Source organism: Poecile atricapillus, chromosome 1 (assembly GCF_030490865.1).
Source record: "Poecile atricapillus isolate bPoeAtr1 chromosome 1, bPoeAtr1.hap1, whole genome shotgun sequence".
Lineage (NCBI taxonomy): Eukaryota > Metazoa > Chordata > Aves > Passeriformes > Paridae > Poecile > Poecile atricapillus.
In genome coordinates, this window is record NC_081249.1 from 142,536,009 (window position 1) to 142,560,849 (window position 24,841).

General features: G+C 42.7%; 2 protein-coding genes across 15 annotated transcripts in view; one reads left to right on the forward strand and one right to left on the reverse strand.

The window, feature by feature from the left end:
- The window catches only part of ARHGAP1 (Rho GTPase activating protein 1), a 29,218-nt gene extending 22,223 nt beyond the window's left edge, over window positions 1-6,995 (forward strand). For both annotated transcript variants that reach the window (XM_058827702.1, XM_058827710.1), the window contains exon 13: window positions 1-6,995. In XM_058827702.1, the coding sequence (XP_058683685.1) occupies window positions 1-180 (180 nt within the window). In that variant the 3' untranslated portion in view covers window positions 181-6,995.
- The window catches only part of ATG13 (autophagy related 13), a 27,530-nt gene continuing 5,410 nt past the window's right edge, over window positions 2,722-24,841 (reverse strand). For 4 of the 13 annotated variants that reach the window (XM_058827608.1, XM_058827600.1, XM_058827591.1 and 1 more), the window contains 17 exons: window positions 24,228-24,309; window positions 23,299-23,379; window positions 22,545-22,664; window positions 21,975-22,021; window positions 21,279-21,419; window positions 20,134-20,174; window positions 19,495-19,591; window positions 19,049-19,147; window positions 18,227-18,317; window positions 15,769-15,867; window positions 14,528-14,638; window positions 13,271-13,404; window positions 11,949-12,066; window positions 11,146-11,223; window positions 10,735-10,851; window positions 10,157-10,285; window positions 2,722-8,939 (listed from right to left, as the gene is read on the reverse strand). In XM_058827608.1, coding sequence (XP_058683591.1) covers window positions 8,862-8,939; window positions 10,157-10,285; window positions 10,735-10,851; window positions 11,146-11,223; window positions 11,949-12,066; window positions 13,271-13,404; window positions 14,528-14,638; window positions 15,769-15,867; window positions 18,227-18,317; window positions 19,049-19,147; window positions 19,495-19,591; window positions 20,134-20,174; window positions 21,279-21,419; window positions 21,975-22,021; window positions 22,545-22,664; window positions 23,299-23,379; window positions 24,228-24,296 — 1,650 coding nt within the window. In that variant the 5' untranslated portion in view covers window positions 24,297-24,309 and the 3' untranslated portion in view covers window positions 2,722-8,861. Of the gene's footprint in view, window positions 8,940-10,156; window positions 10,286-10,734; window positions 10,852-11,145; window positions 11,224-11,948; window positions 12,067-13,270; window positions 13,405-14,527; window positions 14,639-15,768; window positions 15,868-18,226; window positions 18,318-19,048; window positions 19,148-19,494; window positions 19,592-20,133; window positions 20,175-21,278; window positions 21,420-21,974; window positions 22,022-22,544; window positions 22,665-23,298; window positions 23,380-24,227; window positions 24,355-24,841 lie in introns of all 13 variants that reach the window. The other 9 variants (XM_058827632.1, XM_058827625.1, XM_058827641.1 and 6 more) reach the window with 8 other exon arrangements.

A 24,841-nucleotide genomic window follows, 5' to 3' on the forward strand; every position in this document is an offset into this window, starting at 1 on the left:
GTCTCTGCTCACAGTGACAGAAACAAGATGACAAACACCAACCTGGCAGTTGTGTTTGGCCCAAATCTGCTCTGGGCCAAAGATGTGGCCATCACTCTAAAAGCCATCAATCCCATCAATACCTTTACCAAATTCCTGCTGGACCACCAGAAGGAGCTGTTTGAGGCTGCGGAGGCCTGAATCCAGGCCAGCCCACACCTGCACACTGTGCCCACCTTCCCCCTTCTTTGTCTTGGAGCTGTGACCAAGCTGTCTCCAGTACAAAGGGACCATTGATCTTCTGGGTGATGAGCAGAGTGAGGGCTGTGGAGATGATGGTGAAAGTGTGCAAGTAAGTGAGCAGGAGACCTGCAGCTCTGGATGGGCAGGGGAGCTGGTCTCCCAGCTGCTGAGACTGGAGTCCTAACCCACCTGTGCAGCTCCTCCAGGGCTCATCACCAGTCTTCTGCCCTATCAGATGACCTGCCTTTCTTTCCTCCCTCCCTTACGTGCCGTTTTTCTGCCCTCCTGGTCCCTTCCTCAGCACAGATCTTTTTGTTCGAGCTCCCAGTAGCCCCAGCTCACCCCTCCTTGCCTCTACTGGGCTGTCTGGGCTAGGGCAGACTTGCTGGTTTTTGTGGTGGAGACATTCTTACTGTGAGTGCCGTTTCTCAGCACTGAACATGCATCCTGCCTTTCCCCAGGGGCACCTAAAGCAGGGAAAGGAGCAGCAGCCCTTGTGCTTCAGGTAGCAGCATGTCCTGCATTTGCAAACACCACTCTAGACCCCCTGCTTCTGGCAGGCATGTGAAGGACAGGCTCATGGCAGTGGGCTATTAGCTGTCAGACTCCAAAACAATGAAGGTGAGTTTAGCCCAAAGCCCAGCCCCTTTGGGGTCACCTACTCCAGGTACTATTCAGTGTTTGCTGGACTGTAGTGGGTGACTTGCCTCCTGTAGTTATCTAGCTCAGGTGTGTTTGTCCCTCCAGCAGCACTTCCAGCCTGGCTGGGAAGGTTCATGCCAGGCCTGGCTGTGCATGCAGGCCAGCTGTGACCCTTTGACAGCTGGTGAGTCTGAATGGCAGGAGTGAGTGCCTTGGTGGCACTGAGCTGCTGAACACCATGAGGATCACCATCTGTCCTGGCAGCAGCACAGAAGGGCCTCCTCTTCTGGCATATGTATCTGTGCGGACTGGCACAGACCACCTTGACTAGTTAGTTGTCTTTTTGAGCACAACTTTCCTCAGCACAGTGTAACAGAGCATGGCCTTGAGGGAAGGTCTGGGGACTGGGGCTAACCCTCACCATGGAGTGCACAGTGCCTGGGTTACAAATTTCTGCCCAGGTGCTGAGTACTCATGTGCCAAAGCTGTGAGGTTACAGCCATTCCATGTCAAGGGCCTTTGCCGTGTCTCCTCCGGGGTTCATATCTTCCACCCTGCCACCTGGTCAGATGCATCCTGTATGCCCTGGGCACAGCTGGAGAGATTGTGTTCTCTGCAAGGCAGGCTCAGAGTGGGGTGGTCCTGGCACCTCCCTGGAGCAGCTGCGATACTGTTACAGCATCTCTTTTGGGTTTGGGTTGCCTCATTCCCATTACCTGAACTGAAAGAGATCCTTCTCCTCAGCCCGGGCCTGTCAGGGTTTTAGGAGGGAGCTTCTAGCCTTACTTCACTGGTGTGATTTATCTTTGTATCTTGTGCCCTGTGTGCCTGGGCCAGACCTCCCTGCTGCATCTGGCCTCAGGGAAAAATCTTTTGGACCAAGCAGAACTGTTTTTTTAAAAGCTACTGGATGCTAAATAGAATTTGCTTTTTCATAATATTTTAACCTGCCTTTAAACACTGACCAAGGGTCGGTGCCCTGGTGTAATCAAAGTAAGTGGCATCTGCTGCAGGAATTAAGGAGACTGCTTTTTGCTAAACTCTGGAATGGGGATGGGTGCAAACATAGGGAGCTCTGCAGGGCAGCTAGGTCCAGCCAGCTGGCTTGGAGGAGGCACACCCACATGTGGGTGGGAACAGTGAACAAGAAAGTGAGCATTACTAAGACTGGAGCAAGAGATGTTGTAAGACAGGACTGGATCTGATCCTTTCTAGATACTGGGAGACTTTGCCCTATGGAGGCTACCAGGCTGCTGACTTCTTCATCTCCTTCCAAGAGTAGGAGCCTTCCTTGTTTGGCCAAGATATGAATTGTTTCATCCTGAACAATTCACAGCAGTAACTAAATACATGTTTTTTGAGGGAGAAGTAATCTGCTCCTAATTCATCTGTAATCTCTTCTAGAATGAGTTAGCAGGGCAGATGGGCTGTGGAGGAGTAATCTGGGGTGGACTAGTGTGGAGAGAGGTGTACTTGCCCCAGTGTTTAAGGAGCAAGGCTAAGCGAAGTGCAGCCCCTCTTTCCCTGCAGGTGCCCTGCTCTGTGGAGGCTTTGGTAGGGGGAGAAGGAGACTTGGTGCTCTGACTGTATCTGCAGCTGACACTGGCTTCTCCTTCATTTCCCTAGAGGAAAGGCAAGCCCAGCTAACCTCTGGGACAAACGCCGAAGCTTGGCAACCTGGAATCCAAGTGCCTGCGTGCATGAGGCCTGGCCCTACGCACTCTCTGGGGAAGTTGGCATGTTCTGGCCTTGCAGAGCAGCAAGGACTGTTCCCTGCCCAGTAGCCAGAGGAGCAGAGCTGGAGTAGTTCCTCTCCAGGGGGAAAGTGGGGAATACTGCAAGTGTCTGAGTTCTGGCTGGAGTTTGATGGTTTATTTTAGGGGTTTTTTATGGGATTTAGGTTTTGGTTTGTTTTTTTTTTTTAGTGAATTCTTGAAATTATGTTTCCCTTTTTAGCAAAATAGAGGCTGGTTCATCCCCTGCAGGCAGGGATAAAAGCCTGCTCCAGTTCAGTGCCTGCAGGGAGCAGATTCAGAGTGTTGAGGGAACTACTACTGCTCATGGTGGGAAAGTGCTTGCAAATCCTGGAAGGGACCCACTGTAAATATCCCCTTTCCTCTACTGCTCCTTGTGCTGGAGCTGCTGAGGGCCCTGGAGCAGGCACAGTAACCAGGGTTGCTTTTGCAGTCTATTCTCCTGAATGCCTTGTATTGAAATACTCCTCCTATGATCTGAGCAAGGAACTGGCCTGGGCCTGTCTGCAGCCTGTGTCAGGTGGGTGGTCACCAGAGGCTGCACTTGCCAAGGCCAGGAGGTTAAATTCCCTCCTCACATGGGCAGGGTCCTGGCTGGGCTGGGTTTCTCTGCCTCATAGAGGTTGGGGGTGGTATACAGTTAAGGTGCTGCTCTTGTGTTGGTTTTCTCCTTGCTGTAGAGCTGCCCAAGGGTCTCTTCCCTGGCTTACCTTTCAGGTTAGCTATTAGCCATTTCTTCCTGGGGGGGTACCTGTTCTGCACCAACCTCCTGCTTTTAGTACCTAGAACATTCCCCTCTGCTAGCCAAGCCTCCTGCTGTCTTAATGGCCTCTGTTCACTCCCTGGCCCAAGCTGTGAACTGACACCAGAACTTTTGGGTGATGCAGGGGTTCTGGGGCCATCCAGATGCCTTGTGTGCTAACACAAGAGAGCTGAGGGCCAGTTTGGTCCCAGTTTCCTTTTATATGCACAGGGGCTCCTGTGCAAAAATTTCAGCTTTGCTTTTATTGCTGGCATTCCCTGCCTTCTTCTTTGTTCATGTTCATGAGGTGCAGGCCTGGGTTTTCACGGTTCACACTGTTTTTCTTTTAATCTGCACCGATCTTGTATTTCACAGTTTGCACTTTTTGTATTTCAATAAAAATGAAAATGTAATCTCAGATTACATTGGTATGATGTATGATTTGTATGATGATGACAGGTATGTTGGTCAAGTGGCAGCAGCAGTGGCACATCTACAAAAAACAAGTAAGGCTATCTATGCTGCAAACCACAACCATGCTGCAAGGGAGGAAAGAAAGTATGAAATGCCTCCTATGTGAGTAACTCCGAAGAAATACTAGTTTGCAGGAGCCTTGGGCTGGAAATAGAGTTTAAAAAGTTGTATGTATTTGGCTCTTTCCTGAAGAGGGCTATTCTTCCACATTATCATCTTCCTGTCATGATGAACAGTCTGCCTAGGACTGCCCAAGGGTGCCAAGTGGGAGCCACTTTAGGATTAGTTAGCCAAGTTTATCCTGTGGGCAGGTGATACACAGAAGACGCCTGCACCTTCTCATTTCAGTGTATGTGGATTGCCAACTGGTCTGGTTAGGACCACCACACTCCCCTTGATCCATATTCAGTTCATTACCTTTTCCTAAAGACTGCAATTTGCCTGTTACATCAGTAAGCTTTTTGACTAGGATGCAAGAATTAGGAGTAGAATGGAGAGCACTGGAGCTAAAACCATCAGCACTGGGCAGCAGCCTGACTGCTGGGCTGTCAGCAATGATGTGGCAGGGTGTGTTAATGCTGATGTCAACACTTGCATGTCTAAACAGTGTGCTGCTTGTCAGTTCTTACTGTTCATAAACTGTCCAGTTAAGGGCTTCCCAGTTGCCAGTTCCCCTTCTGCATGTTGACATGGCCCCTATAATGGGGTCAGCATGGTTAACATGCCAACTATACAGCAAGATCTATCAAACCTCATCTCAGTGTAGCAGCTGGTCATGGCTCTGGGCTTTGTCACATTGACCTGCCTGGCACTGTGTTGTAGCAACATCAACTCAGAGGAGCTGGAGAGCAGGCGCATCTGTCCCTGACAGGGAGCTGGCATTGGAAGGACCTATGTTATGTGCAGCCATGGGCAGTGCTGAACACAGTGTGAACACCATTGCAACTGGCCCGATAGCTTTATGGACACTGTTTGGAGAACATTATTTATAAATACATACAGTAGGCTCACAAGGTAATGTAATTTAATTGTTCATGACCTTGGTGATGAATCATACTTCTGTGATTGTTCACTTTCTCGCTTATTTGCTGATGGCTTTTCCAGTCCCTTGTCTTACTGGTGACACGGTGTAAATGGTGGATACTGAAAGCCCTGTAGGAAGCCCCAGATTCCACAGGATGGTTTTTGTGAGTTTTGAAACTGTACCATATAATTTTTAAGTTCATGAAATAACACTCATAAATACACACATATACATGCATATAACGTAGACAGAGACAAGTTGATGTCCATAAGATTGCAGTGAGATGCTCAGTTTACTGTGTTACCTTCTGAACATGTGATAAAAGCAATCTCTCTTAATTAGTTATCCTTGTATCCCAAGCTGGAATATTCCCTTCATAGAAGCTTCTAATACACAGTTATTTTTCTTTTTTTTTCTCCCCATTCCTGCCACTTTATCCACTGTATATTTTTTATAATAACCAGACACCCTTTACACTGTACACAGATTTTTATAATCTTGTCTTTCCATTAAAGGGAAGGTGTTAGCACCATACCTGGCATTGTGTGTTATACAGGGTTAACTTTCATCAATACTAGAATAGAGCTGTTGAGTGGTTATTCTTTCCACATTATATTAGTCTCTGCTATCCCTCCTGTCAACTCAAAACAGTCCTATGCTTCTTTATAGCATGTAGTAGCAACCCTGTACAATGCAAATTCTGTGGGTATATTTTTTTCCCCTTTTCCCACCCCTTTCTTTTGGAAATGAGTTAATATTTCAGTTTCCCAATTTGCTGGTGAGGGCAGCAGGATCAAACACTGTATGACACCTGTTCCTCCCACCTCCAGGCATCTGTTCTGTCTGCCCCTTGCTGTCCTTCCAGTAGGTTGATCTCCATAGGATCCCACTGACTGCCCCAACTATAATGCACCAGTCCATTTTGCCCTCTCTGATGGAGGCAGCAACTTGTTTTGTCCCACATTCACTGACAGGCCCCTAACCCTCCTGTTTCCTGGAGGAAAACAAGTATGAGCCTGGGACTGTCCCAGACCTGTTGGTACACACAGGAAAATGCAGTGTTGCTTACATAAAAGTTTTATTGGAAATTCTTTGAATACTTGAAGTACACTGGAGACTTTCCAAAACAATACACTTGAGGAGCCTTCCCCTCCACCCAAAGTATCTGTAAATCAGCAGCTACATACTTAATGTCCTTAATATTGAGTTGAGCAGAGCTGCTAAAATAAACAGCCTTCATAACACAATCTGTGGCAGGCCACAGCAGCTAGATCTTTACTGAAGCAGAACATTTGTGCAGTGGCCAGGGAACTCAGAGCCTAGATGTAGCAACTGTGTATTGAAATTGAGGACTGTTCAGACTAGAGGCAGGTAAACTCAGCCCTGGAGAATCTTATTGCTATGGCCATCCAGCTCAACACTAGCAGCTTAAATAGGCAATTTTCCAGCCTTTTGAAGAGAAGAAAATGTGCTACAGTGCCATTCTGCCTTATGAGCTGTGAGAGCTGTAGCCATGTTAGGAACTCCATCAATAAAAGAGCACAAGTACAAGCCCTGACCTCCTGGGTGGGATTAACAAGAATGGCAGTGCTTCATGCCAGCTCCACAACTCATCAGCAGAAGAGCACAGCAGGAGTGCTGGCTAGAGGAAGTTTAACCTCAATTTTTTTCTATTCATATGGTGTGAACCAGCACTTCACCTCATCTCTGCTGCTCTGCAGCCCAGAAAGTGTGACTTTTAAGTGACTAAAGGTGACAACCACCTATCTATCAGCTACTTCCTACAAAGTGGTGGACCAACTTCCTGAAAACAGGTGAGAGGCAATTGATCCATTAATTCCTTGTGTTCCTGCACCCTTCTGCGACCCTTTCCACCTGTGAAACAAGGTGGCTCTTGGATGGGGATCAAGTATTTGTTTCAGCCCATCTTACTAGAGCTGTGTTACAAACTTTCATCTTGGAAGCTTGCTTAAATGTTTGTGCATCTTACTTTGCACGGACAAAGCATTTCCATGTGAAGTTGCTAAAAAGTTGAATTGGTTGAGTAAAATAAAAAGGTTCTGGTGGGCAACTTTCCTTCAATGAAGCTCTTACCTGGAGTTTTAGAACTTAAAAGGCTTCCCACCAAACACATCTCTCAACAAAAAAATCTCATGAAGTTCAAAGCATTGCATTGCTCTGGCCTTACAGTAAGATCTGTTCTGAATTTGGCTCCGTGCTCCAGCAGTGACACGGAAATAGTGTTCCAGAGTGGAGTTTGGGCTCCCCCATCAGCTGCAGGCAATCTCTTCCAACTATGAATGCAGCTAAGCTGAAGAAGCTGCTACATTGCACCACCTAGAAGGCTGGTTACTCAGCCACTCTGAGGAAATGAAGGTGATTTCTCAGTACTCAAGCAACACAGCTCCACTTAAGGGGAAAAAAAATGATTTTGGACAGTAAGGGGTCTTGCAGTTGCTCACTCTAGTTACACAGGGGAGGAGGAGAGAGAACCACAAGAAAACCCACCTTATCCAAGTTTCTGTTTAGTATCACTGTTTCTCCTCCCACCCTTACATGAGGCAGAAGACATGCAACAGCCAAATTGCCCACAGAGCAATGCCAGCCAGTCACACTGTCTATGGCCAGATTCTTACAAAAATAAAATTTCAGCTACTCAAAAAGCCAGCTGATTAAAAAGTACCATAAGCTTCCAAAAAAAGTGTGCTTCTTTAAGGAAGCTGCTTTCTGAATGGCCAAAGAACACTACAAATTCATCCATGCCTATCAGAAAACAGCTTTTTACGAAGTCCCTGCCACTGATGTGTGCATTTCATTCTATCAGTGAGCCCTGACTGGATGCAATGGACACAGAGTCCCCAAAACAGAGTATAATATTAATCAAGTCTGTTTCAGAAAATAAATATTTTGGATATTTTCCTGCAAAGAGAGACCAATCTCACTGGCCAGGATTCTATGGCACACTTGCTCTCTGCAGTGATCAGAACAGAATGACCCGCACTATAACATGAAAACAGAACATCTTTTAAATATAGGTTTCTTTAAAAGCAATAAATATTTTTTAATTCTTAAGATCATCTATTAACCATAAAGCAGGAAGGCTTGCAAGGATTAGAGGAAAAAAATCTTGGACTAAGACTCCTAGTTACATAACCCTAAAGAAATAGGATTCCTAGTATTTACAGTTATGTTTTAGAAGCAGAGGCTATGAATTCAGCATCGTCACAGCTGCTAAGTGCAGGCTTGCCAACAGTCAACACTGTTAAACTCAGCATGGCCGAGTGTCAGTACACTCAGGAAGGAAGTGTGGAAAGCATTCCTGTAGTTTCACTCCTGCTTATCAGCCACCTAACAGAATGCCTTGCACAAAATCACTGTGTAGAGACCCAATTTCTTAGAAGCAGGAAAACAAAGGTAACTTGTATTATGCAGGTCTCAAAGCTGACACCTCTCCCTGGGCTCCAAGCATGCACTCTGAAGTCAGGATGAAATGCCCAGTTCTGTGGAATGGATATCCTAGACTTCAAGCAGCCGAATTTGCTGAACTCACAGACCCTGGAAATAAACCAAAGCTTTCTATGCTCTAACAGGATCAGAGACTGTAGGAAAAAGTCTGTTAGCAAGAAGCTCTACCTAGGGAATTTACACCATAGGACTCTTGGAGGAAGCATATGGCAACTTTCCACGGAGCCCCTCCATACAGAACACAGACTGAGGAGAAAGTAAGTTTCCATACATTGGAGTTTGACTTCCTGTGTCCCTACCGAAGTCTTAAAACTGACTGTGAGCAGGAAAAGCAGTCCTGAACTACGTGGTGGAAAAGTTGAGGAGAATCAGCAGATGAGCCGTATCTGTCATTGAAGAGAGAAAAGAAAGCTCACTTGATGGAAGGAACTAGTCAATGTGAACAAAACGCAGAGCAGGAGCGAAAGAGATATTTGTTGATGTCATCTCCAGGATGCTTGAGGAAGAAGAATTGCTGCAGCAGAACTGGGAAACAGCTTCACTGCAAGGTTTCCACAAAAGCATCAAATTCTTTAACATTTTTTTCATGGACTGCCAGCTTCTCTGGTAACGAGTCCTGGAAGGGTAAGGAAAGATGAGGATCAGGGCTCATTCACAGCAGACAGAAGGGAATTTTAAACACACTAGGCAGAAACCATCTGTTTCTGAGTCATGCAATCCCTAACCAATACTCTAGGCTCACCTTTCTACGTGCACAAAACCAGGAGCCCTCTGGCAGCATCCAGGAAATGACCCTGAGAAGGGCACTCTGCCCAGAGACTGTTTGTTCTGCAGGAACAGGAGGTGCACTGGGGCCTCACCTTGTGCAATCCCCAGCAGCTGCAGCACAATAACCCACTCACATCACTGCCTTCATCAAGTTACTTGCTGCTTTCAGACTCTGGTTTTAATTTTTCTCCACAATATGCCAGAGAGCCTAATAGAGCACTCACTCAGACATGACTTTTACCAGCTACACCAGAACTCCAACTTTGCTCAGGCCACAAAGTCAGGCCTGGTTTGCCACCAAGTGAGACATCCCAGAGGCAGGATTAATTAGGGGGGTTTCAATGAAAACCAGAGCAAGCATGCTGCAGCAGCCTTCAGTTTCAAGACAAACACTAGTTTCAGAGGTTCAGGTGTGCCACAAACAATCTGGATTTATTTGGAATATATTAGTGATGGACTCCCTTTGGGCAGGATCTCTCTTCTGAAAAGGATAGGAAAAACATGGGGCTTATTAGAGTGGGTCCAGAGCCGGGCCACAAAAATGATCACACACAAATGAGTGCTGAAGCACCTCTCCTGTTAAGACAGGCTGAGAGACTTAGGGTCATTCAGCCTGGAGATGAGAAGGCTCTGAGGAGACCTTATTGTGGCTTTTCACCACTAAAAGGAGACAGACCTTTAAGAAAAATGGGAACAGATTTTTTAGCAGGGGTTGTTGTGATAAGACAAGGGGCAATGGTTTTAAATTGAAAGAGAGTAGATTTACACTAGATAAAATAATTTTTTTTATAAAGCTGGTGAAAAACTGTAACAGGCTGCCCAGAGAAGTGGTGGATGCCCCATCCATGGAAATCATGAAGGCCAGGTTAGATGGGCTGAGCAATGTGATTTACTTGGAAGATGTCCCTGCTCATTGCAGAGGGGTTGGACTAGATGACCTTGAAAGGTTCCTTCCAACCCAAACTATTCTACAATTCTATGAAGATAATTTTTTCAAACTTAGAATAGGGAGAGCATTTTAAAGTACATACGATTCCCACAAACAGAAATTTCAGGGTTCCATACCAAATCCTCTGCCATGGACTGTGCTCCAATGTCAATGGAGAGGCTGCTGAGTTGAGGGGGGTTCTGAAATTCACGGTAAAATGTCCCCAGGTCCATTGGAAGAATGTCATCTTTTGAAAATGCTGGTTTCTAGAATCACAGACATGCTGTTAATTCCCAAAGACATTGGCTTCCCTTTTGTTATAAACTCAGGTAAAGTCATTACCTGCTATCAGTAAACATCTTGGCATTACAACTGTTGCTGCAATAATGCATATTAAATAACTGAAGAACAGCCAATATCACTTGAGCAGTTGGAAGAGAACATTTATTTGGAATCTGGCTCCTCTAGTTGCTAAGAAAGAGGATGCCAAGCCCAGATTTTAGTAGAGAATTGAAATGGTATTTAATTTGTGACTTGATTCCTGGTACCAGTGTCTTTGTAGTTCTGGGACTGTCACGCCCTATTGTGGTACTGTGAATGATGTGTCTCTTCCACTCCCACTAAAAACTACTCTGACATCATTTGCCATTGCACCAGCACGTGAAGCCCACCTAAGGTGCAGGTGTGGTGTAAGAGCTCTGATGAGGGCACTTACAAAGTCGATCATAACAAAGTCATCATGGGTGTTCCCTGTGCTGCTGCCACTGGAGCCCTCCGAGTGTAAGCTGCCTTGTAGAGGAGATTCCGTTTCTGGGGATTCAGGAGGATTGACCTGCCCAAGAAATCAAAGACAGTGAGTACTGATCTTACAGTCACGTCTGTCTGTGTACTTTGGCAGTGTGGGGGCAGTTAGGAGGCTGGACAATGAACATTAACTAGAGCAGGGGCAGCAAATACATGCTGTTATTTGTACGTCTAGAGAGCCCAAGATTCAACACAGGAGACTTCTTGAAACCAAACAAATCTGAACAACTAGTTATTTTCTCCAAAATCAAAGTGTATTCAAGGCATGGATGTTTGGATAAGGGATGCTGAGAAGGCACATATACCTCTGGAAGAGTCTTACCATGGGGTCGTTATCTTCCAGCTCAACATTCTTGGGAGCAAACATGGCAAAAGGAATGTCTAAGTTGGCCATGGTCACCTGAGGAGATTTAGCAAACAGAATTTCACTAAGATGCTCTGCTTACCTGGCACAGAAAAGGATACTGAACGTCTTTGTCAGGCCAGCTAAGAACAGCCCAGTATCGTGTCAGCAGTTACACAGGAGGCTGACAACCTCACTTAAAAGGCGTGAAATCCAGAGATGATACTCAGTTGACATAATGCAGATACATACCTTGAGACAGGGTTGCTACTATATGTATCTTGTATAATGTAGGCAAAGAGTAATGAACTGCTACAAATTGAAACAATTCTCCTTCCTTCATACAAAAGGCCTAGAACTGCAGCCCTAGGAACTAAGCTGATCCCTAAACTGCCCTTGCTGAACTTAAATGCTTGCTTCTAGTGATGAACTAGTCTACTGCATGTTCCTTCAAGAAAGGGAAGCTTGCTACCAGCTTTCCTAGTTTATGGACCTGTGGTACTGACAGATCATTGTGAGATCCAAGAGTATCAAGTCTTCTATTCCCAAATAGGGTGTTGGCAAAGTGGAGCAAATTCAACAGCTGTCACATCTCAAAAGGATTTTATGAAAAACAAAATTCGCCTTGGCAAAACCTTGTAGGGAAAGGCAGCAGGCAGAAATATGCACTCTCAGTCTCTGAGGTTGCTGTGGTATTGCGGTGCTTTTTGCTTCTCTATGTATGAACAGATGGGAGAAGAAGCATATTATGGTGCTCTCTGAGAAGATCTACTGCTCATTACCTGGTTAATGGGTTTGTTGACAAAAGCTCCCACCTTCCGGATAAAGATGGTCTCCAAAAGGTCATGTGGGGAGCCACACTTTCCTTCACTGCTGTTGGATACTGTTTCTGTGTCCTCACTGGGGGAGGAAAACACATAATTAGTGTCTCCTGACACAAACAGGGTAGATACATAACATTCTTTATGAGACTCCTTCATTTTTCTTGGTTTACTCCTAGTATTGGAAGAAGGACAACAGAAATCTGTCCTTGTACCATACCTTCCTCCTCAGTCAGGAGCACAAAAGGAAAGTGGACAGTTGTGGAATCAGATTTTTGTTTAAAGCTGGACAAAAACTATTTAGTTGTTTCAGTAAAGTTGCTGAAATACACTTTTCTTCTGGGAAATGGACTTTTAACTTGTGTGTGTTCACAGAAATTCCTGTTCATCACTACTATTTTTTTCAGTAACACAGTAGTCACAGATCTCTGTGGTGAGGTGAGGGCAAGAACCACAATTATACCTGTCGCTCAGTTTACAGATGCAGCAGTCTGGTACATCACAACAGCCACTCCCAGTATGATTAATTCACTCCATGTTTATTAGGTACTTCCATGACCTATTTGTTTTGGTTTTTTTCCTACCACAGGTATTCAGAACTTTAAAACAAAAAAATAGTTTTGTCCCATGGAACGGGAATTACCTAGATAGTATACCCAGGAAAGTGCTGGTGCGACTGAGTTTTCATTTCCCCAGTGCAAAATCTCTGTGACTCACAACTAAGTGATCCCAAGAGAGATTTCTCAAGGAAAAAAAAATATGGTGATCAAAAAACCAGAAGGATGTAATTAGCTGTGAGGGAGTTGATTTAGGACAGTTTGAGGTTTCACTGTTTCCTTTTAAATAGCTTTGTGCCTAAAGTTTCTTACTAAAATGGTGAACAGATTTATGGTTAACTACAACTGGCTTTGGTAACAACACACTAAATCTCTAGAGAATTTGAGATTTATTTGTGAATTTACTGCATCTTGTTTTACAATCAGAAAAACCAGCAGAAAGATTGAAAAAAATTATAAAATTTATGATAAAGTTGGCATAGAAGAAGATACATTACATAGAAGAAGGATATTACATGGACTAGGATGCTTAAAATGATGGGAAAGATCATTGTTTGGAGAAAGGCTGAAAAAGCCCCAGCAGAGAAAGCTGTAAGTTGATTTGAGGGATGGAAAGACAACAGTTATACTACAAACAACAGATAAAAAGGGGGAAACAAAAAGTTTTATCTTAATAAGCTTATAAATGGGTTAGCAAAAGTGGTGGATCATCTAAAACCAACCTACCTGCTAGAAGGAGTAGCTGCTGAGTAATGGACTCCATCCAGTGGGGTGCACATCCTCTCTTGATCAGCTTGAGTGCCATGTGCTGGCTGGCTAGGAACTGGGGGAACTCCCCCTTCTTTGCCTGGACCAATCAACTGAGATAGGAATAGTCAAGTTAAGAGATGTCAAAATCAAACCAACACCACAGTGCAATACAAAGTAGATTCCATCATACTGGGCATAAGTTGTGGGGGTTTTGGCATATGACTGGGCTCTAGTCCCTGTAAGCCTCAGAGACATGTCTTGTAGGAGTGGGTTATCACAATACAAACTCATTTTTACTGCTTTTCTACTCTACTCCTCTCCACTTCAGGCCTATTTTACACTGCAGAGTTCCCTGGCTGTAAGTACTCTGCTTCATGAGGAGGAATGGAGGAAAAAAACATTTATCCTCTTGCTACAAGCCCATGGCTCCGTACAGCTTCAAGAGAAGGGGAAGTGGAGAGGGAGGTGCTGATCTCTTCTCCCTGGGATCCAGTGATAGAATGCATGGGAATTGTTTGAAGCTGCACCAGGGGAAGCTAAGACTGAGCATTAAAAAGCATTTTTTTGCAGAGAGGGTGGTCAAAAACTAGAACAGTATTTTCTTCCTAGAGAGGTGGTCAATGCCCCAAGCTGTCAGTTTTTAAGAGGCATTTGGACAATTGCCTTAATACCAGGCTTTAACTTGGCCAGCCCTGAACTGGTCAGACAGTTGGATTAGATGCTCACTAGAGGACCATTCCAACTGAAATTATTTTGTTTTACTAACATTGTGTCAGCAAAACTGGTGCAGCACCAATATCACAAGCAGAAAAAGACTTCTGTCAATGTGGCTTATTTGTCTGATGGACCAATATAACTATGTCAATATGAACTGTCAGTGTATCCTATGTCTAGCCTACACAACTGTGCTTGCACAGCTGCAGGGGCAGCAGCTCTGTAAGACAGGCAATATTTGGAGTCAGTGACAAACTGGTGCAGGTAAACAGGTCTGCTGCCTGCTCTCTTGGCATAGTTTTTCCACATGACCCCATACCCCAGTAAAGTCAGGAATGCTGAGGAGACAATTCCCAACTCCTGCGGAAGTTGTGCTTTCTCTGTATTTACTTTACATTTTTTCCATTCCTGACAGACAGGACAGCAATGCATGCAACTAGTTTCAATGCCTCTCTTGGGTGTACAAGTGACACTAATGGCTGCAGTACCAGCCCTGCCGGTTTTACTCTCTACAAGTACCTGGTGAGGGTGTGCAGCATTCAAGCCACCAGCAAAGAGTACAGGATACCCCATGTCAGCTGATCCAACTCCCAGGGCAGCAGGCTGATAGGAAAGACGAGAGCTGGAAAGCTAAGAAAGAAGAGAAAAAACAAGGGCAAAGGGAGAGGAGAGAGGAAAGGGAAGAGGAATGCCCCACAGCCTGAATAATCACCATTCACTGAAGAAGGAACAGGAAAAGTTGGAGGCACAGCATTTCAGGCTGGCAGAAGGATGCTAGGTTTCCACTGGAATCAATAATGTAGGTTATTGTTCTAAAAAATTCTTACTGCTATGAGGACTACTTGACAATAGTCCAGGGGACTAAGTCTGAGCCTTGACAGGAAAACAAGATTGGCTTCCTACACATGCAGGAGTAGGCTGTGCAAGGTATGACTGACATCCTGTCTCAGGGAAGCTCTGCTCTACAGGCCTATTTCAAATACTGGTGTAGTAGGTTGACACTGGCCAGATGCATGAATGTCATCGTGAACTTACTGAAGAGCTAATATTTATCTTTTTTCATCCCAAAAACTTCATTATCAAATGTTTGAACCTACCCCCATTGCAAATTAAAACAGCTGATCTTCCAGACCTGTTCAAATAGCTTCAGTGGAAGAATACATGGTACCATAAATGTGCCAGGTAAAGAGAACTGGGAAGCTAACCCATGTGAGATTGCTTTAGGAATGAAATGTTGTAAGCAGTGAAACCCAGCAGAAATCCCTTATACATCCCAGGTAGAAATCTACCCAGTCAGCTTATATACAACTTTCCTGTTCTCACTTGACTAACTTCAAGAGGAACATTTCTTCCAGAGTTCAGTGTGAGCTCCAGCAGCACCAAAGCTGATGTCCTTTACAGGGATCAAAATGAGAACAGCACTTTCATTCAGATGAGGCTAGTTAAGCTGAGTAGAGGTCTGATGACTGTACAGGCTCTAGGGGCATTGGCTGTTAACAGAAAACACTGAGAATTGTGCCTTTCTACTTGTGTCTTTCACTAACAATCCTTGACGCCTGTTGTGTTTTTAGGGGTGCTTGTCCTGTCTTTGGGAGACCTTCCTCTGCAAAGGCATTTAAGAAGCCAGTCTCAGTAAAGTGCTCATTGTGGGTCCACCAGTCTTTCCCATGCACAACAAACACCTGTGTTTTCTTGTATTTGTTTTGTCATGCCAGAACTTGTATTCTGGCCATGTAGAGCATATTGTATTGACAACTCACTTGATGTGAAAAGGCCAGTCCCATCACTGGGACCTTCAAGGTGTCGGTCACCACAGGAGGAGGGGTCTGAAAATGTGCCTTTGTGACAGTAAAAACACACTGTACACAGACACAGACAAATAGAGGAAACAAGGAAAAGAGAGGGGGGGGAGAGAGAGAGATAGAGAGAGAGAATAGAGAAGGACTTCAGAGAGGAATTATGAAGAGTTGGATGAACTGAATGCTATTGAAGAGGTTTTGGCTGCAGCAGCCACACCTACACAGAGCAGAAGTCTCAGTATTGCCAGAAGGACATTCATTTTGTAAAGAATTGACTGTTTTTCAATCAGAGTGAACCACTGAACACAGGTAATATTTTAGATTCCAGTGTACCGTGACAGAAAGTAACTGCCAGAGACTCTGTTCCACAGTTAATTCTAATTGGTACCAGCCAATTAGCAAAGAGAAGGCTGAGCAGTTGCCAGAAAAAGTAAAATACTTTTTTTTTTTTTAATTTAAAAATTACTTGTATTTCAGCACTCTCCATCCATCTGTACTCCCTATCCTCCAGCTTTCTGAGGGATCCTATCTTGGCAGTTCTGTGCTGCACCCTTAGAATAAAGGGGACCTGGACTACTGTGCAATTCAAACACACTGATGTGAAGCAGGAACTCCATCAACAGGAGCAAAACTCAGAAGTAAAGTCTCTCAGAGGGCACTAATGCAAAAAAGGGCAATCCAAATCTGGTTCAGTCCCATACCTCCTCCCAGTCATTTTCCTACCAGTGGTTTTCACTTTGAGGAAAGCTCCAGCTTCATTTCTGGTATTACTCATGACCAGACTCTCCTGAATTTTGGGCTACTTCATAACACACATACACAGACATGCAAGTTCACAGAGAAGGTAACAACTATTTCCTTGTATCACACAGGTTAAGCCTTTACTGAGAAGGCAGGTAGAGATTCACACAATTTGCTCACAAAATCACAGTTCCTAGCTTTTTCCTAGTCTTTAACCTGGACAGAACATATAGAAAGCTGGAGAAAAAGATTAACTTCTTCTTTCCCTTTTAATTTGAAGTTCACTCTGCCAAGGCAGCCTTACAATTCTAACTTGTGGTAACAAAGACTGGCAGTTGCTTTACAAATAATGGCACAGCATATGGCAATTATGAGCCACAGAAAAAGCAAGAAAATAGGCTCATACTTAATGTAAATCTTCAAGGTTCAAGTGGTTTCATAAAGCTTTTCCCCCTCAATGACAGTAAAGCTTCATGACCCCTGGGGAAATGTCAACTTCAATGTAGTTACATACGCTACTACTGTTGAGTAACACTGGCACAAGCAAGCCAGTGGAAATTTCCTTATGAAATCTTTTGTATTCACCCCACTTTAGGAAAACACAGGAAAAAAATCAGCCACAAACTCATTTCCTGAACTGTATATTGAAGAGTAAGAAAAGCTTTATTCCATGAGACTTACTGTGAGTGCTGGCTAATTAGTTCAACATTGCCTAATACCTGGTCACCTGAAATCACTTTGGCACAAAAATGCTTCCTAAGAGAAGCTCATTTCTAGCTCATTCATACAGTAGAATACATTCTGCTAAACCAGGCATATTAATTCCTCTGAACCAGCAGAAAGGCCTGTAGCAAATTCTTTCAGTCTGTAACAGCATTCCACCTATACTTCATTCTATGTTTTCACATTGACACTGAAAGAGATTTAGAGTCTTTAGATTGTCTTTAAAGGTCAGTAGAGTCATCTGCTTTGCTGGACAAGGCCAGGCAATCCTGAATATTTAAAGTGATAGAACAACTGCAACTCTGGCCAAGTCTTCAAAATACAGAACTGTGGAATCAGATACGTAAGACAGTAAAAGAACTTCAGAGTTTCTGGGTATTTATATTCAAAAGGAAACCATTACCTATTTATTTTAAAATTTAAACTTAAATGAAATTTGCATGGGCAATTTTTTTGCCAATACATATTCCTGGTTTTGCCAATACATTCCTGCTGCCCCAACTAATTTTAGATGGTCCAACAAATGCAGCTTTTTTTTCTTTTTTATGTCTTTCTCCAGTATTTCCCTGGTGTTTCAGTGGTTTTTTTTTCAATGTCAGTCTGTTACTTAGGCTGCCTGACATCAATGTCTTGGTTTCTTCCTCTTGCAGCATTGGTATGTAAATATGTAAGTACACTGCTATCCTCTTCAAGCACACCTCAACCCAGCTACAGGAGTAGGCTCTTTTAATCCTTCTCAGTAATTCAGTCTTCCTAGGCCCCAGGAATTTTGTTGAAATTAGTATCTAATTTCAGTAGATTTTACTCAAGAATGTCATGACATAAATAACCCACACATTAAATTTTAAGTAGCAGCAGGAGGCTTTCTGTTTGCACAATAGTTGATGTAGGAATAGAAAGCCATTCTTACAGCAATTGTTCTATCTAGAAGTAAAAAGAGACGGGTTTCTCTTACCTGAGATGGAGGAGAGGTGGAAAAAGATGTGGTACATACTTCTTGGGAATCTTCTACGGAAGGGTACACTGCACCATTGTCCTCACCAGCTCTAAAGCAGCAAGAAAAGACAAGTTTTCTAACCGAAAATATTCCGTAAAACAAATAGTAAAACACACTGGGACAAACACTGCAGGGAGGTTGAGAGTATTTGGGTGTAGTTGAAAGGAGAATTATGAAGGGCTCTCATCTACTTGCCAGAACTGAGGAAAACAAAGTGGGAAAACGTCAGTTTTCCTCTGGTGTTTGTCTTCTACACCACATAAAATAACAGAGGTGCTTCTAACTAACGCTTTTGTTATACCAGGTAGTGCAACTGGCTTTGGTGTTTACACAACCATTGTCAAGCACCACCACTGGTCCCAGTTTGAATGCCCTCACATTCATTTCAGAGAAGACAAACCTCTCATCTCCAAAGAGAAATTAAACTGATCTTTCCCCAGTGGAAATATCCAGGGATGCATGCATCTAGACACGTAGTTCTGCATCAGGATTAACCATTACACTTTCAAATTCTTGAAGGCAGCCAAGATTAAACATTCTTTGTGTTCAAGTGCTTCTGTGAAGAATTTGGGAAGATACTGGGGGCTTGCTGCACTCAGTCATCTCAATGTGAGAAGAAAAATGTCACCTTTCATCACATCTTTAACTATGCCAATATGACTGATACTACTTCTCCAGTGTCCCTTCCCATGCTGTCAACAAATAGTGGAAAAGGCTCTGTATTTGGGCATAATGGATGCCTTTACCATGGCCCATGACTTCAACTCAGTATTTCCTCACCTGTAATTGCAGGGATGCATGGGTGAAGAGCTGGGATAGGGACGGTCCACAAAGTGATCAATTATAATCCCCATGATAGGAGGGGTCCTCTCAAACTGCCTGCAAGGCAACAAGCAATGGTGTTATTGGCTTATTCTCTCTACTCTTCCCAATTCATGGTGCCCTCACAGAAAGCCTTTGTGTCTATTAATGGGACCAGAACATCTTTAAAATTTAGTCCTGTGACTCCAGACACGCATCAAAAATTTGGAGTTCTAGAGCCTGGCTCAGGGCTACCCAAATACTCCCCTTGCTGCAAGGCTTAAGCATGAGGGAGAGTGTTCATCATGAAAGAGAACCTCAGCAGGAAAGGATAAGCAGAAGGGAAAGATTTGGGGGCTCAGAATATGACAGGGTTAACAGTAAATTATTGTGAAACAGTTTTTGGCATCATCACATTTTCTTACCTGGTTGACATGAAAGCAAGGTTGATTCTGTAGGCACAAGACAAAGTGATGGTGCCCACTGGGGTACCCACTGTCCCAACACGGACTGTCTGGAAACCTGTAAAGTTAAGGAATAATTATCAGTTTCACTGATTATTTATATGCTGTACTTTTTTATTCTGAGGTTACACTATCTTATTTCAGTAGTGTTTCCATTCTCTCTTGCAATCTGAACTCCAAAAACACACATAGAACCCATAATAAAACAGCAGCACTAGGTTGCCTTGCTGGTAGGATTCACCTGCAAGACTTCTGATGTTGCTTCCTGGCTTCTTGGTCTAAAATATTGTTCTGAATAGAACACTACTTGTTCCTCAGTAGATCATGATCTCCTTTACAAGTCCTGCACCTTATCAACATCATTCCATATTCTTATTTCAGTTCTGTATCACTAGAGTCAAAATGGCAATCACCCAAGACTTTGTCCAAGTACCACCATTATACTTATCACCTTGTGGCACAAGGCTGCACTGGCAGCTGCAGACAAAAAGCATATGTAATCCTCAGACTGATTTTCCTTATGGTACTTGGGAATAGCAACCAAAAGGTAGTCAAAATGAAACATAGTTCTACTCTTGTTTGTGTGTTGTCTAACCATACCTTCTCCCAAGCCACTCAGCTGGACTTCACCAAAATATATCCTGAAGGAAAAGGAAAAAGAAAAGCTGTTAGATCCAGTTGGGATATAATGCTATATATATATATGTGTATATATATATATATATATATATATATACTTATTCCTTATTTAATTTTGGTGTTTGAAAGGCTGGAACTACTTTTCCTCTTCAGGAAAAAAGAGCCCAAAATAAATGGCTGGAATGCCCATCTCAAAAAACCTTACAGCTGCTTCAGAAGAAGAACAGGTCATGTAAAAAGAAGGAGAAAGAGAAAACGGTAGTCCAATCAGAAATTTCTCTTTAAGTTTTTTAAGCCTCTGTGGTTAAGTCTACAGTTCAGAGCAAAAAATGTGAAGTGATACAAACTTCACAGAGAGGTCTAAAAGCTGATGCTCATCACATAACTTAAAAGATTAACTGTGCTGTAAAGAGACCTGCTCTTAAGTACATGCCACATCTGCAATGGAGGCAAAAATGAGAAAATGGCTGGAATTTCTTTTTGAGTTCTCAACTGTGCAAATGATAACAAACCTGAGATTTACAGTCATATAATTTAGCTATGCAAACATGTCAAAGACTTTTCTCAAAGCCAAAAACAGGGTCTGGAAGATAACTACGGTCCACAAGCTAGTCAGATTCACAGGCTAAACAGAGTTGAACCTCAGTATTTGAATGAGTAAACTGCAAGAACTACAGGAAGTGAAGTTGAGGATGCATCTTTAAAATGGAGTAATAGGAGAGAGTCTGAATCCATACTGCAAAAGTACACATTGCAGCTATGTGCAATGTTTAGAGGCATTTATGAAACACAGGCCAGACACCAAACAATTGGATGCTAGTAAGCAATTTAACCAGGGATTGCATATGGAATTTTTTTTTTTTACTCTTTCTGACATGGTAGGCAAACACTTCACAGCCTGTGCTTAGCTTTTCTTGCAATGGCTCAAGTGAGGACTATAAGGTGATACATAGACCAAAGTTTTCTTCTGTCACTGATCAGTAGTAGTTCTATGCAGACAGTTTGATTTTATTATTACTTATCCATTTTTAACTATATTTGCAGCTACGCTGTGCAAGTCTAGAGTCTCTGCTGTTTACATTTGAAATGGGAAAATTCTGCTTTACCTGTACAATATTACATATTCATGGCCTTGTTTCCTTGAGAGTCTGTAGGCTGGAGTTACTCTGGTTATAGCAAGCAAAGACTTCAGCAGTAGAGACAGCCTATTGTATACAGTGTATGAAACTTTGATTTCTTTGTCACACCTAAAGAACACAAAGGAAAAAAAATTAGTCTTTTGCCCACAACTAAATTGCCTGGGTTTGGGGTTCTTGTTTATTTTGGTTTGCAGTTGCTTTTATTTTATTTTAAATAAAAATTAGTCAGGGGCAGTTGTTTAATTTTATTGCCAAAATGATAAACCAGTGTGGTTGCCTGTACTGACCAACCAGCAGAGTCCCACTTCAACCTAGTCACCTGCTGTAGAATAAATTGCTGAAAAATGCCATGCAGCCTTCTACTAAACAGACATCTTTTCAATATTAAAAACATTTGTTATTACTGAGACTCTGAATTCTTCTATCTAAGGAAACCTACTAGTTGTAATGGAAGGACGAAGAAGGAATTAAATTACTAGTTTACTTTCTTGACACTGGTGTTAAAACAGTTTGACTGCTGCTCTAGACAAAGGGGGGAGTTCCCTCTGAAGTGCCCCTGGCCACACAGCCAGTATGTGCTCATTGAGCACCATGGATTAACCACATGTACATCTCATCAGCTAAAAACTACAAACACGAAGAATGTGCGAAGAATGCACTTACTTTTCATTCATTTCTAGACACCAAATTTCCAGCTCCATGGAGTCCCCCTGCATCAGAGAAAAAGTGGCAAACAAATGCTCATTTCAGAACACAGACCTTTTCAAATCTCATTAGTGATCAGCAGTGGCCACACCTCTCAGTGGTTTGTCTCCTGGCTCCTACTTTCTTGTGATGCAATGATAGAAAAAGGTGCACTGGAAGTATATCTGCACAATTATGTCACCTGAGGGAACACCTTCCTCAGAATGCCTAAGTTCTTCATGGTCTAAGAAACTAGTTTCTTAAAATTTAAGAATTAATGAATTTAATTTTCTTAAAATTAGTTTCTTAAAAAATTTAGATTTTGCTCTGTGTCATTTGTGTGTTTGGCCTCAGACTTTTGCAGTGAATTGCTTCTGTTAAACAATACATTTCTTTTCCTCAGCATATCACCTAACGTAATAACAGTTAGATATTCTCACATTGTCTTGGAATAAAGGGCAGGAGTTCTGGTAGCTGACTTAAGATTCAGGCTAAAAAGCCCACAAACAAAAAAAAAAAAGAGAGCATCTGTTTTGACTCAGTTCTCACCTCTGAGGTTTTGAGAGAAATCTCCACGCACATAGACCGTCCAACAGCGGGCAACTGTCCTGCCAGGGCTTTCTTTGCTTCATGAGTAACCTCTGGTATATCTTTGATTGCCAAATTGAACTGCAGAATCAAAGAGATGGTTCCATTTTTTTCATTTCTTTGAAAAACTGCTTGATGGTACATTTCAGACAGGCTCACAGACCCATATATAACATAGTAGGTCAGTGTCCACTGAAATATTTATGAAACAGAAAATTTCCAGCTGGGTTCAAGCTTTTCATATTTACAAAGATTCCCTTGGCTGCTAATTCAAATGTTTTTCTTGATCCTGCTATAAAAAATATGCTGCTTTTCCCTCAGTTCAGTCATGTCTTCACCCACAGAGTATCTTTAGTGTTTTCAATTTTAATAAACCCCATTACTAAAAAGTCTTGATTTGCAGAGTAGCAAACTTCTAACAGGTAAGAACTCATCACACCATCCCCAAGCCAATCTTGGAAATGTGCCTTAGCTGGCAGGAGTTGCTAAGAGGCATCATTTCTCTTACCCCTCATCAGCATATAAGAGTCCAGAGTGATTTGTTGCATGTGAGCAACAACCACCACCCCCCCCCCCAATATCACCAATGAACATAACTAAATATAGTACCTGTTCTATGCATAATTATTATTGTCTGCACAAGACTGTAATAATCACATGGTGTTCTCAGCACAGACACAGAGTTGTGGAGTTGCTTTAAAAAATACGACCTTACCCAGTCAGAACCTGTTGGGGAGGATGATGAGCGGGTACAGATTTTCTCTCCAAGTCGGGCCTGGACAATTACTTGTACTGTCTGGAACAGAAAGAAAAGTTTTGGGCTCAGCACAGCCCACAGTTCAGGGCCTGAGCTACACAAGCTCCATGTGAAAGAAATTAAAGGGCTGACCAGGGTGTAGAGAAGTAGAGTTTGCTACCCTGAACTTCAGTTCTAATCAATTTCAATTACTACATTTAAAAGGCAAATGTAGTTCAGAAAGAAAATTATTTTAGGCTGACCTTTCTCTGTAACAACATTAAGAGACTAAGTCAATTTTGCAATCAGAATTCGCAGTTTTCAGTAGAAAATTAGAAGAATTTACAAAAATATCCCAAACCTGGACAACTAAACTAAAGCCAAATGAATCTGTACATTTATACCAAAGCCATTGTCAGATTATCTACTTGCACCTATGCCTGAAGCGAGGCCAAATTTTATAATTACACACCAACAATATTCAAAAGAACATTCTGGTGTTGTTGTTTTTGAATGCAATATAAAAATTTAGATAGGCTGAAAGAGTGGAGTCCAGCAGAATAAACTACCCAACAGCTGGGTGGTTAGACGTGCTGCTAGAAACCCAAAGCTGACAGAGGTGTAAAGTGCCTACAACTGATTCTAAAGCAGCATGCTTCTGGAGGATGGAAGATGATTTGAGGGTAGAAAAAAAGGGGAAAAGATGTTTTTCTAGTTGCTCTCAGGAATCTCCTAAATTTGACATCAGCTTTTCTTCCTTTGTTCTTCAGCAAAATGAAACAAAACAAAAAAAAAACAACAAACCCAAACCTCAATCTTGTTACTCTAACCACACCAAGTACATTGTTTGTTTTTTTGATTTTTTAAACAAGGAAGGAGAGGCATTTGTCCAAAGGAAAACATATTACCTTTAAAGCAAAAAATTTGATGAACTTGTCCAGGTCCTTCCTGTCCTGGGAACTGAGATCAGTGTCCATTGCATATGGCAATCTGAAATATAGCACAGGTCTAGGAATGAAGTCTTCCTCCAGCTTTCTGTTTAGATTTCAAAATATTTTTGCCATTAGAGGCCACCTCAAAAGAAATGATAAGCACCAAAGCCCTCTACCTGTCAAAATCCAAACATGCTAAAAACTTTGGGATGTGAGTAGGAGGTATAAATGTGCATTGATAGTTTATCTGGTCAGTGCAAAGATCAAAAAAAATTTTAAAACAAAGAAGGCTCACAAATAAAACTCAGTACCAGTTCTGCAATTTCGCTAGCTTAATTTAAAAAAGCAAAACAATAAAAAAACAACTTTGAACACCCCAACACCACTGACTGCATTCTATGCCAAGCTAACCATCAGACATGGAGGTCTCTACTTCAAAAATAATTTATCTTCAGCTATCAGCACTGGTTAAAACCAAGCCGAATTGTTCTCTTGGGCCTGAATTTCTTAGAACAGTATTTCAGCAGAAATGTATAAAATAAACCATTGCTGGATCAGGCTACACTGTTTCTTTATTTTCAACAAATAGT